The sequence below is a fragment of the Serinus canaria genome, chromosome 3 (assembly GCF_022539315.1).
Source record: "Serinus canaria isolate serCan28SL12 chromosome 3, serCan2020, whole genome shotgun sequence".
Lineage (NCBI taxonomy): Eukaryota > Metazoa > Chordata > Aves > Passeriformes > Fringillidae > Serinus > Serinus canaria.
In genome coordinates this window covers 110,697,643-110,715,968 of record NC_066316.1, presented here as the reverse complement: position 1 = coordinate 110,715,968, position 18,326 = coordinate 110,697,643, and the positions used below count along the sequence as shown (strand labels likewise).

The following is an 18,326-nucleotide window of genomic DNA, read 5'->3' as shown; positions in this document are numbered from 1 at the left end:
TTTGCCCTGTCCCTGTGAGAGCCAGGGGAAGCCACAAACCTTTTGTAAATCCCTGAGCTTTCCCTCAGGGACCCTTTTGCCTTGGGAAGGCGCACCCAAGTGCTGCGCCCACAGGAAGGAGCGGGTGCTGTGATGTCACCTGGGTTGTGTTGACATGGAATGCGGGCCATGTCCTGAGGCACCTGCAGAGGCATCGCTGCTCTGAGAGCTCTGGGAGAGTGTTGGACCAGGCTGGATTGAGATGCTGCTCCTCACCCTCTCCTGTTTAGCCTCCCTGACCAGCGGTGTCCAGGCAGGTTTTGTTTCTCAGCATTCTGAGCACAGAAGAGCTGCAGAATATTTACATGTGGGTAAGTGAAACAGGAATGGGCTCATTCCTTCTGCTGAGGGAACAAAGGTGGGGCCTGTGCTGCAGACTGATGCACCTTCCACCCCCTAAACAAGGATTTCATCCCATCTGCCTACGGGACATGGTCAATGGTCCCTCCCACCCCAAATTCCTGGGCAGTGCTTGGCAGAGTTTATGTTAGGGGAGGTGACAGGGATGTCACTTTGGGAGGGATCAAATAACAGATCCAGAGAGGGCATTCTCACCCTTTACTCTGCTGAGACCCCACCTGCAGAGCTGTATCCAGCCCTGGGACCAACAGCAGGAGGACGTGGAGCTGCTGGAGAGAGACCAGAGGAGGCCACAGAGATGCTCCAAGGGCTGGAGCCCCTCTGCTCTGGGGCCAGGCTGGGAGAGCTGGGGGTGCTCACCTGGAGAAGGACCCAGGGAGAGCTCAGAGCCTCTTCCAGGGCCTAAAGGGGCTCCAAGAGAGCTGGAGAGGGACTGGGGACAAGGGATGGAGGGACAGGACACAGGGAATGGCTTCCCACTGCCAGAGGGCAGGGATGGATGGGATATTGGGGTGGGATATTGGGCTGTGAGGGTGGTGAGGCCCTGACACAGGGTGCCCAGAGAAGCTGTGGCTGTCCCTGGATCCCTGCATTTGTCCAAGGCCAGATTGAATGGGGCTTGGAGCAACCTGGTCTGGTGGAAGTTGAAGTTGGAATGGAGTTGGAAAAATTATTTTAAATCCCTTCCAACCCCAACCATTCTGTTTTTCCCTGTTTCTCTGATTCCATGGATATTTCTATTTCAGTGCTCAGGGATGTCCTGCCCCTGTCCAGCACAGGCTGTGACACTGCTGAATGTGTCCAAAATGTCCCTTTTTGTACCCAGGCTGTGGCCTCCGACCATCCTACGAGTCCTTCCAGAACACTGGCAAGAGGATTGGGACAGGGACAGACGTCACACCCGGGGAATTCCCGTGGCACGTGAGCATCCAGAGCCACGGGAAGCACATCTGTGGAGGCACCATCATCAGTGCACTGTGGATTTTAACTGCAGCCCACTGCTTTGCAGATGAGCTGTGAGTGCTCCAGGGGTGGGAGGGCAGCCCAGGCATGGAGGGGGGGGGATGAAATTCTTCCTGGTGGGGGCAGGAATGCATCTCCTCCTGTTCCACCATTTGTGTGGATGACATTCTTCCTGGTGGGTGCAGGAATGCATCTCCTCCACTGCCACCATTTGTGTGGATGACATTCCTCCTGGTGGGTGCAGGAATGCATCTCCTCCTGTTCCACCATTTTTGTGGATGACATTCCTCCTGGTGGGTGCAGGAATGCATCTCCTCCTGTTCCACCATTTGTGTGGATGACATTCTTCCTGGTGGGTGCAGGAATGCATCTCCTCCTGAGCCACCATTTGTGTGGATGACATTCCTCCTGGTGGGTGTAGGATGTGCATCTCCTCCTGAGCCACCATTTGTGTGGGTGACATTCCTCCTGGTGGGTGTAGGATGTGCATCTCCTCCTGAGCCACATTTTTGTGACTGAGCCCTGAAAACAGGGGTTGTCTCCTCTGGGAGAGACAGGCCCGTATTTGAACACAGAAATCTGTTAACCATTTCCAATGCCTTTGGTCTTTTTGGGTTCAATGATTTCCTGGTGTTCATCCAAGTACATGCCAAATGCTCCAAAACTCTACAATGCATCATGATCAACCATCACACAGTGGCCTTACACAAGCTTTGACTCCTGGAGATGTGGTTGGGTTCAAGCAGAAGGGGAATACTTTGGGGGTTGTGGTTGGTTTCATCCCTCAGTACTTTGTGGGATGGCCTGAGCAGCCTTGGATAAATGCCCCTGATGCTATTCTGATGGCCCCAAGCATTTCTTGTGCATCCACACCTGTTCCAGCACCTTGTCAAAGGTGATGTATTCCATTCCAGCCCATTGTATCCCCCGAATTACCTTTGCTTCCACACAGCAAACGCCTTCACCTCAATGGAGGCTCTCAATTTAAAATGCCAAGTTCTGGATAAATCAACTCCATGCAGTGTCCAGGGGCAGAGTCCAGCCCTCTGTGAGTCCCCTCCAACATGTGGCGGGTCCAAAAGCCAAGACTGCTCAGTGACAAAAGGCCTGTGGCAGCACAGCCTGAAGCAGCTGGCTGGGGACAGCAGGGGCTGAGCAGCCAGCCCAGGGCACAGAGATCCATGAGATCCAGAACATTCCATCTGTTTGGTAGAGACTGGGTTATTTATAACCTTTGTTCATGTTCTACCTCTGCCCTGGAAATCATCCTTTCCTAGGAGTGAGGGTGGATATTTTGGGGCCAAATTCCTTGGATATTTACAGCTGAACTGCCGAGGCCACCATCATGCCCTGCTCTGGGGATGAGGCACCAACCTTCATAACCCAAATCCTTCATGTTCACCATGCCCTGTTCTGTTTTTAAGGCCACCAGATCTGACGGTGGTGGTGGGGGGAGTTAACCTCAGCCTCCCTCTGGAAGAGTGCCACCCAGACAGCCTCATCCTGCACGAGGAGTTCAACAGGACCAGCCTGCAAAATGACATTGCCCTGATCCTGCTCAGCACTCCCATCGAGTTCAGCACAGAGAAGATTCCCGTCTGCCTGCCCTTCGTGTGTGACAGGGACACGTGGCAGCACTGCTGGGCTGCTGGCTGGGAGAACACGAGTGCAGGTGAGGTGCTGAGGAAGATGGGTTTTGTGGCGGTCCTCTCCCATGAGGGGTTTCCCAGACAAAGTTCCACTCCCCACCTTCCTGGTTTATACATCCAGACACTCCCCAGCCTCTCCACATCCACCAGTTCCCTGTTCAGGGCAAGAACCAGTCACCAACAGACCCCCAGAGCAAAATTTGGGACCTATTTTGGCACCACATCCAAACTTTGGACCTCATTTTGGCAGCCAGATTAAGACAAGCTCCACCCTGGTAGATAAATTAGCACAGAATCATGGAATTATTAGGGCTGGAAGGGACTTAAAGCTCATTTTATTCCAATCCCCTGGCAGGAGCTGGGACCCTTCCACTATCCCAGGTTGCTCCAAGCCCCATCCAGCCACGTCCTGAACACTTGTCTCCTTGTGGGATCCTTGTGGGTAATTTCAGCTTGGGATAGTCTGTGAATCACCCAGTTAGGCTGGGTCTAAATGGTCTGGACTAAAGGAAATGAAGGTCTGGGGCTGTCTTTGGCTTCATGCCTCTAGGAGCTGGATTGACTCATTGGTTCTGGCCACTCCTTCCTTTACTCATTTAGAACTGCAGATTGCTGTTGCTAATTGATCTCATTTAAGCCCTGATGAAAGCAGTTCCAGCACTGACTGTGACCCAAAATGTCTGTCCTGAACAAATGTCACTAATTAGCCAATGGGCTGTTTCATTATTGGAAAGAATTAATCAGGGCTGGGAGGGCAGGGGGTGCCTTGGAGCTTGAGTGGTCCTTCCCAGGATGCACTAAGTGAACATCCCATTGAATCCTTGCTATTCTGCTCCAGTTGCTGGGGTTTGTTTTTTTTTTTTTTTCCCCATGAAACTCTGCATTTGCCTTCTTAAACTTCATTTTGCTCCCTCAGCACTCTCACAGTTGTGAAGCTCTCCCACTTCACCAAAGTAACATTCCTAGAACAGAGGGGCTGCTGCAGAGTCCCTCTGGAGGATTTCCTTGGAGCTCCTCTGCAAAATCCATGGAGCAGCTCTGGGGATCTCCCTTGTGCTGCTGTACGGGCTCAGCTGACACGGATTGCACTTCCAAAAACTGGTGTCAGTGTGCTCATCCCTGGCACCCCCCACCCTCTGTCTGGTAGAGGCTTCAAAGGAATCCAGCAGCAGCTGGGTGTGGGGGTGTGAGGGTGTGATATGGGCAAAGCCACAAGGAACAGGATCAGGGAATGGTTTGGGTTGGAGGGACCTTAAAGCTCATCCCATCCCACCCCCTGCCATGGGCAGGGACACCTTCCACTGTCCCAGGCTGCTCCAAGCGCTGTCCAACCTGGCCTTGGACACTTCCAGGGATCCAGGGATAGCCACAGCTTCTCTGGGCAGGGCCTCCCCACCCTCACAGCCAAGAATTCCTTCCCAATTTTCCATCCATCCCTGCTCTCTGGCAGTGAGAAGACATTCCCTGTGTCCTGTCCCTCCACCCCATGTCCCAAAACCTTTTCCAGCTCTCCTGGAGCCCCTTTAGGCTCTGGAAAGGGCTCTAAAGTCTTCCCAGAGCTTTCTCTTCTCCAGGTGAACACCCCAAGCTTCTCTCCATAACAGGAGGGCTTCACCTTCCGGGAGATTCCTTCACCAAAGCATTTTCATCTTTGGGCACTTCCATCTTAGCTGGAAAAGGGATGTGACAACTTTCCGGCTTTTAGATCTTGTCATTGAGTCCTGAAGGTTCTGGGAGGATTCAGCACAGTGAAATATGAAACAAGGAGTGAGTTTCAAACAATCTGAAGGTCTGAGTTTCATCCTTTAGTCTCAGGTTCCCTTTAGAGAGATAAGTGGGTGAAATAATTGGGGTTTCCAAATGGCCCAGCACATTTTTCAGCCTTTTTGTCACTTGCAGGTGCCAGCAGTGATTTCTGCATTCCCAACCCAAGGGAAGAATAAGGCAGATATTCCCTTTATGTCACTTTGTGAAGATACAGCTGGTCCCTTGGGTGAGGCGTGGCCTCCCTGGGGAGAGCAATGTTTAGATTGGATATTAGGAAAAAAATTCTTCCCTGGAAGAGTTGTTGGTCATTGGAACAGCTGTCCTGGGCAGAGGGGGAGCCCCCACCCCTGGAGGAATATAAAAGCCCTGTGGATGTGGCACCTGGGGACAGGGGTCAGAAGTGGCCTTGGCTGTGCTGGGGGAATGGTTGGACTGAACAATCTCAAAGGTTGTTTCCAATGTAAATTATTCCATGATTCTATAATTCTAGGATTAGAATTCTGGGGGAGGCTTGGTGGACTTTGATCTGCAGGAGCTTGCACAGGATCCCACGAAAAGCCCCTCAGACTGAGTTCCCAAAAAACCATGAGTGAGAAATCCCAGGTGTGCAGGGCAGCTCATCTCAGGTGACCACTGAGACCACCAGCAGGAAAATCCATCCCTTTGGGGGCTTCCCACTAGTCTGACATCCCTGACAGTGTCCAAAGCCAGGCTGGACAGGGCTTGGAGCACCCTGGGGCAGTGGAAGGTGTCCCTGCCCATGGCAGGGGTGGCACTGGATGATCTTTAAGGTCCTTTCCTCCCAAACCATTCTGGGATTCTTTGATAAACTCAGGAGCACAAACTCCTCATTGCCAACACTTGGGGATCCCCTGTATGCCCCTGTGACCCCAAAACCCTACAGTTCTGCCCAGAGACACCCATTGCCCTGAGATGCTTCAGAAATCCAGCTGAGATTCTTCCCAAGGGAAATCTCCAGTGGCTTTGTTGATCCTTCTCTTTTCATTTGCTGCAGCATCCCCAGTGCTGCAGAAAACAAGGATGAAGCTGATCAGCAGGGAGAAATGCCTGAAGCACGTCCCACACCTTGTGGGGGGCATGATGTGTGCTGAGACAGAGCAAGGAGAAGGAGGAGGAGGAGGAGGAGGAGGAGGAGGAGCAGGAGGAGGCTGCCAGGTAAAGGGACCATCCTGGTCTGTTTCACAGCCAGGTTATACCCTGAAAGGAGACAGGAATGGTTGTCCAGGAGCTCCAAGGCAAAAGAATTGGGAGGAAGTTTAATCTGGGGGTGTTTAATTTAGATATTAGAAACCTTTCTCAGGTGAGGTCTTGGCTCTGACCCAAATGTTGGTTGGTCTGTGGGTGCCAGAATGAGTCACATCTTGTGCCAGCATTTCGGTGACAGAGAATGAGGGACCTTCCAAGCTAAATTACAGTCTGAGCAGTATTTGATATCAGGGAGATGACACAAACACCCAAATAAGGCAAAACTCACAACTTGTGCCCTCACAACACATTCCACCCCCAGGATCCCTGTCCTGGTGTCAAATGAAGTCTGGAAGCCAAAAAATTCACCTTGTCCTTCATAGCACCCAAATTCCAACCCCTCTCCTGAGAGACTGACAAGGACTGGGCTCTCCTGCAGCCTCTGGTTCCAGACTGAGATTTCCCTCCTCCACTGGGACATGGTTTTTCTAGGAATCACAGAGGGGTTTGGGTAGGACAGGGCTTTAAATCTCACCCAGTTCCATCCCCCTGCCATGGGCAGGGACACCTTCCACTATCCCAGGTTGCTCCAAGCCCCATCCAGGTGTATTTTATACATGTCTGTGGATGTGGAGGGGTCTGGATGAGGAGACACATGGATGGACAGCTCCATCCTGGAGGAATGACTGATGGGAGGAACTAAACCAGCACCCAGGACAGAGAGAGAGATCCTCTGACCTCTAGGGAAAGGCAGGGGGCACAGGACCACGGGACTCTGAGGGAAAGTTTGTTTAGCAAAATGATTTTGTGATTACCCAGAGAGCATCTGCCTCTGAAACCATCCAAGAAGTGACTTTCACCTCCATTAAATTAAACCAAAAAAATCTTAAAAAGAAACCTGCCACAGGATAACATCAACATGATTAAAGGATGCACTGCCCAGCCCAGCCTAGCCTGAAGTTCTGTGGGTGAATGATGCTGGTGAAATAGCAGGAGCACTTGTTCCCAGCAAAATGGATCTCCTGGACTCAGAAAGCTGAAGAAGCAGCTATTTAGATCCACAATAATGTCAGAGTTGTCTGAGGAATGAAGTAGGGATGTGAGATTTCCAAGCAGTGGAAGCACATGTCCTTTGCATGGGTGATAAAACTCAGAATTCAGCACCTCTCTGATTTTAGTGGGATCTTGACCAGGCAGGAATGCTTTGTAAACTGGAATAAAGGGAACAGGACAAAACCAGAGCTGAGGATAGAAGTTGTGCTTTTCAGGGATGAAACAATGACAGGACTTGCCACCAGATTTTGCTGATTTGCTGGAGGGGAAGTGTTTTGCTGCTGGATGCTTTCCTGGATTTCTGAGAAGTCCTGATTGAAGCCATGGGGGACACATTTTGACCTCACCAGGCTGGGTCAGCAACCTTGTGGCTTGTCCTGGTCATGGCCTGGGACAGGACAGGGCTAAATCCCTGCTTCTTCTGCAGCAGGGACCACTGGGCAGAATCCCAGAATTATTTAGGTTGGAAAAGCCCTCCAAGATTACTGAGTCCATCCTGTGACTGATCCCCACCTTGTGACCAGCTCAGAGCACTGAGTGCCACATCCAGACCTTCCTTGGACACCTCCAGGGATGGGGACTCCAAACCTCCCTGGGCAGCCCCTCCAATGCCTGACCACCCTTGCAGGGAAGAATTTTTTTCCAATATCCAATCTAAGCCTCCCCTGGCACAGCTTGAGGCTGGTTTTGCTTACGTTGTCTTGGAGCAGAGCCTGAACCCCCTGGCTGTCCCCTCCTGTCAGGGAGTTGTGCAGAGCCACAAGGTCCCCCCTGAGCCTCCTTTTCTCCAGGCTGAGCCCCTTTCCCAGCTCCCTCAGCCCATCCTGGTGCTCCAGCCCCTTCCCCAGCCCTGTTCCCTTCCCTGGACACACTCCAGCCCCTCAGTGTCCCTCTTGCAGTGAGGGACAGAACTGGACAATCAATCTGCACTGTGGACAGTGTAAGGATTGCCTATAAGGATTGCAGGGTTTGAAAGTGAGGCCAGATTTCAAAATGCCCAAATCCTTCATGTCATCATCTCTGTCATGGAGGCAGAGCAGTCCTGGGCATGGCATTGGTCTGTTCCATCCAGCTGTCTCCTGGGGGACTTCCAGGCTCCAGGAGCCACCCACGAGTCCCTGGGGAGAGGCCAGGAAGGATTAGAAGCTCGGACAAGGCAGAGATTCCCGGTCAGGGAACAAACCCTGGAGATGCTGAGTAGCTGCAGCCCAAGGAAGTCTGGACACAGAGGAGATAAAAGCCTGATATTAACCTTTCCTGGGATTTGCTGAGGATCAGGATTCATGCTTTCACATCCAGAGCCAGGCTAAGGCAGGAGAGCTGCTGGACTTGAGATTGTAAGTCCACATGATCCACATCATGATCCAAATCTGTGAACTGTGATGGAGGGAACAACTTTTCACACGGGGAGACAGTGATGGGACAAAAGAGAATGGTTTTAAACCAGAAGAAGAGATATTTAGATGGGATATTAGGAAGGAATTCTTCCCTGTGAGGGTGGTGAGGCCCTGGCACAGGTGAAGCTGTGGCTGCCCCATCCCTGCAATTGTCCAAGGTCAGGCTGGAAAGGGCTTGGAAGCAACCTGGGATAGTGGAAGAAATTCCTCCTGTTGTCCAACCTGAACCTCCCCTGGTGCAGCTTGAGGCCACCCCATGAATAGAAAAGCCAAGAATAAAAAGGCTCAGACAGTTCTCCAGCTGCCCTCATACCAGACCTGCCTAATTTGTGGATAACTGACCATGTTCCTTTTAATAACTCAAGGAGATTGAATAGCAGAGCTCCCAAGTATTTGTACCTAAAAAAAAATAATCCATTCCCTTAAAAAGAAAAATCTATTCTATCCCAATTCCCTGGCAGTTCTGCAGACAAATATATGGATTGGCTGGGAATTAACACTACCAGGAGCTGTAATTGACTTATAGCTCTATTTAGTCATAAACATTAACATTAATGGATGTTCAGGGGGTACAAGTGCTAAAGAACAGACACTGGAGATGGCCTATGTATTATTTTTCTGTGTGCTACATTTCTTCCATGACCCCATGAACCACAATTGATGTCTCATTCCTTGCCTTCTTAAGCATCTTTTGTTAGGCTCTGATGCAATGGTAACTTGAACAATAATTAGAGTATAAGGGGCTCACAAAGCAAATGCCTCCTTCAGTGCCTTCCCTGCCCAGGCAAAATTCAGTAAATGGCCCAATTATGGTTCAGAGGGGCTGTGGGGGGAGCTCTGATGTGGTGATTAGGACAAAGTGTGTTCAGCTGGAGTCACAGGTCACCTACAGTTCAGCAGCACGTGAAGGGGGGGCCAGGCCCTGTCCTGATTCCAGGGGAAGGAATTGCTGTGTGACCCCCAGGAGCAGTGGGGTAGTTCCAGCTCAGGTGAGTCCTGGGCTGCAGGTATTCACCCCCACCTACAGCCTGCAGCAAGGGGGGATTTTGGCCATCAACTACACAGTGGTTGGGGCTTAAAGGGCCCTTAAAAATCATCTGGTTCCAACCTCCCACCAGCCCAGGTTGCTCCAGGCCCTGTCCAGCCTGGCCTTGGATATTTCCAGGGGTCCAGGGGCAGCCACAGCTGCTCTGGGCAACCTGTGCCAGGGCCTCCCCACCCTCCCAGGGAGCAATTCCTTCCCAATACCCCATCTAACCCTGCTTTCTTTCAGGTTAAAGCCATTCCCCCTTGTCCATGTCTGAAAATGCCCTTTACAGCCTCCAGGATGCTCAAGGCTCTCACCCCACAGAGCTGGAGCGAAAGCAACAGTTTTTGTGCAAACCTGGATGGGGTTTTCCAGCCATTTCACAAATGTCTATTTTATAACCATCAGCATCTACAGAGCCATCTTTCCATCAAGAGGGAGAAAAAAGCCCTGGTGATGGGAGTCACTGAGGTTGATTTAAGCTTCTGTGTTAAAATGACACCAAGTCCTTTGTGTGTGTTTATCGCTCCCTATGAACTGAAATCCAGCTGAAGGGGTTCAGCTCACAGGGGGGCACTTGGTTCAAAGGCAGGACAGTTGTTTGCATTTAATTCTCTATTAGATAACCCAGGATATCCCCTGGTATCCCACTGCTCCCACCTGGAAGCCTGACACTGGCACTGGCAAAGCCCTGGCATCCTTTCACAAGGTCTTGCTTCCTTTTGCTGGTCAAAACTGCCAAGAAAGGCTCATGAAATAGAATTTTCTGAAGAATCCTGCAAATGGAAACTGTGTTTTATAGGCAGTTGTCATGGATTCAAGGAGAAGAGCACAAACCTGGATAGTGTGGTCAGTCCCTGTGAAGCTGCTCAAAACACCCGAACAGAGAGGGTTAAATTATGGTCTGGCTGCAGTCTGTAGGGATGGGGGAGCATCCACAGGAGCTCTGAGGTCCTTCTGCTGTCTTGGTTTGGGAAGACAGGTGTCTGCTAAGGAAGGCAGGAGCCTCCCCTGAAATGGAGAATGTGAACCCTCCCCACCCCTCCAAATTGCTATAAATTTTAAATTAAGGGGCTCTCAGGCAAAAAATACAGGAGCAGGAAATAAGAGTTCTTTAATAGGGAAGAAAATAAAAAGATAAAATAAACAATGCAGTAAACCAAAACAACACTGCCAGAGTCAGAACACAGCCTGACACCGTGTTGGTCAGGGTGTTTGCAGCAATCCAATTGGAATTGTGGCTGCAGCTCTCCTGCAGTGTCAGGGGTGGTTCTGCTGGAGCAGGGATCCTGTAGAAAAGGGTGGAGGCTTCCTCTGATGATCCAGGGGAAGAGGCAGCTGCTGTTCCTCTGGGAAATCCAGTGGAGAAGCCATGTTGGTGTTCCAGAATCTCCAGATTATACCCGGGTAGGAATGCTTGGCTCCTCCCTCTGTAGTTCTTATCAGCCATGCAGTGACACTCAATAGCCTCTTATCAGCAGATGTCCCCTCCTGAGGGAGGAGTGATTGTGGGAGAGATAAGGAAAACTGCCCACTTGACAAAAGACAACTGCCATGCAGGTGGTAATAGAATACATCTCGCCTTGCAGTCTGGAACATCTGCCATCAGCCAAATGTCCCCTGGGGCCAGGAGTCAAAACTATCCACATTGCAGTCCAAAGTTATTACAAACTGCACAAAATTACTTTATTATGGTATCTTACCTTAAAAATAGAATCACAGAGTCACTGAGGTTGGAAAAGCCCTCTGAGATCATTGAGTCCAACTATTCCCCCAGCACGCCAAGGCTACCACAAAACCATGTCCCCAGGTGCCACACCCACCTGTTTTCTGAACATTTCCAGGGTTGGTGACTCCACCACAGCCCTGGGCAGGTGTTTCAGGGCTGGACAACCCTTTCACTGAAGGAATTTTTTCTAATATTCAATGTAATCCTCCTTTAGTGCAATTTGAGGTTGTTTCCTATCAAAGACAGTGATCCACTCCCCCCCTTGCCATGGATTTCCCATCACTGAGCTATTGCTACCACCATGAGGTGTTTCTTTTCCCTGAGGGACAGATTGCTTCAAGCAGGAAGGTGTCCTGGGAAGCCCCAGAACAAAGCAGTGGAGAGGTGTTTTTGCATTTGCAGCTCCTTCAAATTTCTTATGAAGTGTCCTTTGATGTGCAGCTCACAGGAATCAGAACACTTTTCCATGAGTTTTTAGGGCTTTTCATCATTTTATGGTGTGGGCAGACAAGTGAGCACATGCAGGCTCTGATGGCTTCGTTCTTTAATCTGTGAGAAATTAATTCCCAATGCAAGACCCTGGGATGATGATGAGGATGATGTTGGGTGTCTCTTCCGCTTTCTTCCTCTGGTTTTTTACTGATTTTACTCCCTCAGACTGAAGGTGTTTGGGAGTCCAGCTTGGCTTTGTGTGCCTGGTGGGGAGCAGAACACCTCTGGATCCAGCTGAACACAAAATCCCAGCTTGCCCTGGGAGTGGGGAATGGCTGTGATGACTCAGAGGAGCCATTGCTCATTCAGTGACAGCTCTGAGGGGAAGCTGTGACTCACAGGCACATCCAAATTCTTTAAAGGAATTACCAACCCTGTGGAAGAGAGTGGTTCCACCCTCTAACACGTTCTGAGATTCCCAAAACTCTTGCAAGGAGATTCCTCACCATGGAGAAACTGGGCTACGAACTTACAGGGATAGTTTTGTTGGCATCCATGCAAGGAATTTTGGTGTTCCAGGAGGGCAAATGCCAAGATGACCAAGTTGGCCAATGCCACAGTGCTGTTCAAAGAGGTCAAAGTGAAAGGTGGCTGTGCAGAGGTGCAGCAGGTCCCATTATTCTGAATGACTGGGGGTTAAAACAGCAGCTGCAGCTCATTATTGATAAAGAAAAAGTAATGGATACATGGAGAAGCAATTCCAGCTGCACACTGGTCATAATAGGCTCTAATTTAGCTATTACCATGTCAGAAGAACTATGGCTAGTACTTCAAAAACACCAGCTTGAGGCTCTGGGGAGGTCAAAAGGGCAATGAGAGCATTAGGAATTATTAGGACAGGAATAAGTGGCAAAGCAAATGTGTTGTGCCAGGGCACTACTCCTGGGAGCCTCCCTGTGTGTGATTCCCGCCCATTCCATCTGAGACAGGAGCGGTAATTTCAGAAAAGGAGGGAAGTGGAACAGGAAGGATGAACAGGGACATGGAAGAGCTCCTGGCAGCACAGGGAACAGCAGAGCAAGACTCTGAGGCTTGCAGGAGAGATGTGTGGTGGGGATGTGACACGTTTCCAGCCTCATGGGCAGCATGGAGAGGGGTCAAGAGCTGTCCTGGTGTCACTGCTGCCCCAAGCACATGAAGGAGGGGTGTCAGATGGCCTAATCAGGCAGCAGACCTAAAACAAAGAGAAGGAAGTGTTTTTTCTTCCATCAGATAATTAAGCTATGGGAGTCGCTGACCAGGATGTTGTGGGTATTTATCCTAAGGGATAAATGGATTCAAAAAGCAATTAGGCAATTTCCTGGATGAAGATCTCTCTGAGGCCATTAACCACTGGGATGTAAATACAACTCTGTAAATACTTGTCCTGCTCCTCCTCCTCCTCCTCCCCTGAGCACTTGCTGCAGATGACAGCCAGAGACAGGAGTCTGGGCCACAGGGCTTTGGCCAGAGGCATCTGCTCTGTCTGTGCCACTGCAGTCACTAATGGCCCTGCTGACATCACACTGGGTGAATTTGGGTCATCTTCTCCCATTTTCCAGCCAGGGGATGGAGGGACAGAGGAGCTGAAGGTTCTCAAAGGGTTTGTGTGAGAGGAGTCCAGCTGCCCTGTATTACCTGGTGCCTTTCTGATACCTGCACATTAACGTGGCCACAACCTCCTTCCTCCCACTTTAGAGACAGCTGGAAACAGCTGGCTAAATGATATTCTGCCTCCAGCAGCCAGAGCAGCTCTGATGGGCACTGCTGTTATTCCCAGCGCTGTTATTCCCTTGCTGATTGTCTCCAATTTGCACAGAGCTCACCAACATGAAAATGAGACCAGCAATGACTTGCAGGGATTGTGCATCCACCTAATGAGGATCAGATGAGTTGTTCTCCCACCCCCAGAGCTTCTCCCACCTCGGAAGATTTATGTGGCTGAACATGTTTGTTCTGATCAATGACTGTGCTGCAGACACGAATACAAATGTAAAAGAGAGATTACACTTTTGATCCAAAGCCCACTAAAGGCAGCAGAAAGGCTCCTGATGCTCACAAAAAAAAAAAAAAAGGTTTTGACCACAGTGAAAAAGATGAAATTTTTGGTCAGCTTCAGTGAACAAAGCACCTTGTTAGGCAGTGACAGATTTTATACAACCCACAGCTATTTATCAGTGAATGTATCATTGCTTTCACCTCTCCTAATGGGAGGATTAACATGTTTAAGGCAGGAATTCAGCACCAGATCTGATTTGTTGCTTTTGCTTTTCACTCATCTTCGAGATGACAAGAAACATGAAACAGAAGCTAAGCTGCTATTTTTAGTTTGGCTTTTCCCATCCAGAAACTTGGCACTTAGGGGGAAAAGCAGGAGCAGGTATCTGGTGTGTGTTGCTGACCAGGATTGTTTCAGCACCAGGATACAGGAGCCTGAAAAAGTAGCCTTTAATAATTCTTCGATCCTCAGAGTCATTAACCTGAGCGTTCATTAAATTAGCGTTACTGGAAGCATCGCAGAGCTGAAATAATTGTCCCAGCACTCAAAAACTGGCTCCTCCCACACCCTCTCCTACACGAGGATGGAAAACCTTGGCCCGGCATTCCTGAAGGCTTAAGGTGGATACAGGGATATTCAGAAGTGCCCGAGGACTGAGTTTATTTTCTCCATCTTTAGTCCTATAAAAACCAAGCTCCTGATTCATGCGGGCTGCTGCTGTAATGATGTGAGATTATCACACGGAGAGGATGTTTTGGCCCATTTTGTGATAAAATCCTCATGTTAAATAGCTGAAGTTAAAAGAAATGGCATGTGAGAAGTAGCGCCCAGGAAGCAGAGCAGCTCAGCCCGTGTGGAAAGAGATCGGGATTTGGGTCCCAGGGCTTGTGGATTAGGGAAATGGATTCGCAGCTGCTGCCTGGGCTGCTCAGAGCACTCCTGAACTCCTTCTCTGTCCAAGTTTTAAATCATCGACCCCCCAAACATCCCCATTTCCCCGCCAGCCGGGCAGGGAACCGAGCGGACGTGGTTAAAGAGGAAAAGAGGGGAAGGACAGATCTGGTTTGAGAGGGAAGCAGGGTTTAAATGGGGATCTCTGGCTCTGCCGCCGGTCCGCATCCCTGCTCTGCCGCGGCTTTCCCAGCGCTGACCGCGATGTGACAATTCCCGCGGGGGCAGTCACAGGGCATCGGGAATTCACTGCTGCTCCAGGAAGGAAGATCCTTTACAAGTGTGAACAGCCTCCAAATTGGAGCTGAAACTGAGCTGTGCAGGAGCTCGACCGGTGATGAAAAACTCTTTTCTTTTTTTTTTTTTTTTTTTTTTTTTTGCTGCTGGGAAAAGCTGGAGCGGAGCATCCCGGGCTCCCGCTCTCCAGACTCCGCTGGTTATCCCGGTGTGGGAGGCTCCCAGCACCTTCCTCGCCTCCAGAATAATGCCTTTGGCCATTCCTGCCCCGAGGGGATCCGCAGTGAAATCCCCGGGAATAGAATCGTGCGTGGATGCTCACTCATCCCAAAGGGATGCCACCGCCAAGGACGCCAGCAGGGCGCGGCTCCAAAGTCACCTCTGTGGTTTTCGCGGGAATTCTTGGCTGAAATGGGCTCGGGAAACCTCTTTTAGATGTTGAGTCTGAAGAGGGTCCGGCAGCACTGCTTGAGATGCAAGGATGTGGCTATAATAACAACTGACAGTGTTGATTTTATTTTTGGACTCAATAATCTGAAAAGTCTTTTCCAGCCTAAATCTCTCGTCTTTGTTGGTCCCTTCCAGCTCAGGATATTCTGTGACTCTACAAACATTTCCTCTGCATTTATCTTAATTTTTAACTCCTGAATGAATACTGAACTGAAAAAAAAAATTTTAAAAAAAGCTAGGAATATTAATGACCAGAGCCCTCCAGCTACTGGAGTGGGAATTCAGCCATAAACTTCAGCGAGGGCTGATGAGCTGCACAGGGAACTTCAGCCCCTTCCTTGCTCGTTAATTAATGTATGTTAGCTCAGGGTAGCTGCTGGCAGAAGGGGTTTCATCCATTAATGACAAAGATGTTTCCCAAAGTAGTGTGCAAACAGGGAAGGACAACATTTCCCAGTAAAGTTTGCTGTCTTGGGAAATGGATTTGTACTGAATTTGTTTACCACAAGTGCTGGTTAGAAAAGGTGGAAAAAAGATTCTAACCCATTGTGGAGGGAAATTTCTTTATAGCAGGGACTGCACAGCACTGAAGATGTCCTGAAATCCCAGACTGGTTTGGCTTGGAAGGTTATTAAAAATCCTTTAGTACCTTCCACTATCCCAGGTTGCTCCAAGCCCTGTCCAGCCTGGCCCTGGGCACTTCCAGGGATCCAGGGGCAGCCACAGCTTCTCTGGGCACCCTGTGCCAGGGCCTCAACACCCTCACAGTCAGGAATTCCTTCCCAACATCCCACCCAGCCCTCCCCTGTGGCAGTGGGAAGCCATTCCCTGTGTCCTGTCCCTCCATCCCTTGTCCCCAGTCCCTCTCCAGCTCTCCCGGAGCCCCTTTAGGCCCTGGAAGGGGCTCTGAGCTCTCCCTGGATCCTTCTCTTCTCCAGGTGAGCACCCCCAGCTCTCCACCCTTTCCTCAAAAAAATGTTGCACCTGCCTTGGGGGATTTTTATTCTCCCTGGGTTTGTGTCCAGAGATTCTGGAGCTGGATGTGCTCTGGGTGCTCCAGCTACAGCAGCCAACAGGAGAACATTCCTCTTTTTGAGGTGGCTGCAACCTGCATTGGAAGCCTTGCAGACACTGGGTGAATGGTCCTTGCAGCAGCAGGAAAGTTTTCAGGGAAGTGACTGTGGCTTCAAGAAGGAATTGTCAGGATTATTGTTCATCTGCTGCCCAGTTTCTGGCTGCCAGCCCCCAAAATTCACAGTGGCAGGTACCCAGCACCTCCAGCAGCAGCTTTGCAGAGGAGACAAGGACCGAGTGAGCAGTCACAGCAAATGTTCCTTTTCCCTCTGGGATGGTGTCTCTTGCTGACAGATCTCAGGTGTCCTCCTGGGGCCACAGGAGCATGTGGAAAAGGCTGGGAATGACAGGGACTCAGAGCACTGTGCCAGAGCTTGGGGCTGATCTCCTCCTCTTGCCTCCTGTATCTGTTTATTCTGCAGGATCTTGGGGCTGAGCTGTGAAATTTCGAATCCAAATTCCCTTTTTTCCCCTCCCCAAATCCTCAGGAACCTGAGAAAGAGATTGATTTTCCCACTCAGGCTGCTCTGAGGGGCCTGAGGCTGGATCCAGCTGTAACATTCCTGCTTCTGCCACAGGTGGACAGCGGGGGACCTCTGGTCTGCAGCTACTGGGACACCATGAAGTGGTTCCAGGTCGGCATCATCAGTGGAGGAAAACCAAAGCACAGGATTTTAACCCCTGTTTGCAGCTACCAGGACTGGATTGAGAAGGAAACAGCCATAAGGGGAAAACCTTTCTTCACTGAGGGTGTGGACAGTGGAACACATCTCAGGGTTGCTCGTTCCAGGGCTGGAAGACAGGTGGTGTTTCGGGGGTGTTGTCTCCTTTTATTCATCTTTTTAATAGCAATTAAATTACTCTGAGGGAAGGTTTTTGAAAATAAAAGTCAGAACTGGCACTTCACTCTTTTTTTCTGAGGCCAACCTGCTCAATGTCACTGACATGGACACAGGGACCACCAGGAGATGTCGCAATGAGACAGGGAGGGAGGCAGAGGGTGTAGGAATGAAATGCAGGAGGCAGGATTTGGGCAAGAAGGGCCATAATCCTCTGGAAAACACAGATATTCCACACTGATGGGTCACATGGGACTCAGTTGTTTGCCAAGTGAAGATGTGGCATCTGAAGGTGCTGATCCCCTTGGGAAGTTGACACCCAGAGGAGGAGATCCCCTCCCTCATTATCATGAGATGCTGTAGGATAGCTCTGGGCTTTTGAATCTTACAGATTAGCTGGACTGATTTATTTTAGTCTGATTTTAACTAATTTCATTTTTACTAAGAGCACCCACAGAGAGCTCAGCCCCTCCTCAGGTGCTGTCAAACTTCTGGGACAGAACCACTGAGGCCCTGGTATGGGTTTCCCAGAGAAGCTGTGGCTGCTCCTGGATCCCTGGAAGTGTCCAAGGCCAGGTCAGATGGGGCTTGGAGGAATCTGGGATAGTGGAAGGTGTCCCTGCCCATGGCAGGGGGTTGGGATGGGATTTAAGGTTCATTCCAACCCAAACCATTTTAGGAGTTTGTGATGAGAGAGGTGTTTGGGGACTATCCAGGAAATGCTGCCTACAAAAACCCTCAGAATTATAAATAATCAAAATTAATCCCTTGCAAATCAATGGCAAAGCAAAAGGAAAGAGATTTTTTTCCCCTCACTCTATTAGAAGTGTTTTTTTCCTGGATTGCTGAGAACTTCACATCCCAGCTCCACATCTCAGAGCTGACCCTTCACATCCTTCCATCCTACACTTGGTCCTTTATTGATCTCCAGCATTCCAAATATGTTCTGCTGCTCACAAGGAGGTTTCAGCTTTCCTTGGAAGTGATGGGGAAGGAGAGAGGCAGCAAAGTCCCCTTCATGTCCCACCTTTGCACAAAAGCACCTGCAATTTGCAGCAATGATAAAACCCAGTGAATGTGCAGTGGGACAGAACCTCACAAATTGGTTTTAATTA

General features: G+C 50.0%; 1 protein-coding gene across 1 annotated transcript; it reads left to right on the top strand.

The window, feature by feature from the left end:
- Positions 1 to 241: 241 nt before the first annotated feature.
- On the top strand, positions 242 to 17,229 carry LOC103823384 (serine protease 55). The gene is made up of 4 exons (XM_050972509.1): positions 242 to 296; positions 1,226 to 1,415; positions 2,787 to 3,034; positions 16,951 to 17,229. The coding sequence occupies exons 1-4, from the start codon at positions 242 to 244 to the stop codon at positions 17,079 to 17,081; spliced, it is 624 nt and encodes a 207-aa protein (XP_050828466.1). The 3' UTR covers positions 17,082 to 17,229.
- The last annotated feature ends 1,097 nt before the right edge of the window (positions 17,230 to 18,326 follow it).

Bases quoted from the DNA above. Each gene is read 5' to 3' on its own strand.
- LOC103823384 (XM_050972509.1), top strand. From the start codon at position 242: ATGCTGCTCCTCACCCTCTCCTGTTTAGCCTCCCTGACCAGCGGTGTC. The intron at 1,416-2,786 runs GTGAGTGCTCCA...TCTGTTTTTAAG, and splicing joins CACTGCTTTGCAGATGAGCT to GCCACCAGATCTGACGGTGG. The intron at 3,035-16,950 runs GTGAGGTGCTGA...CTTCTGCCACAG, and splicing joins CTGGGAGAACACGAGTGCAG to GTGGACAGCGGGGGACCTCT.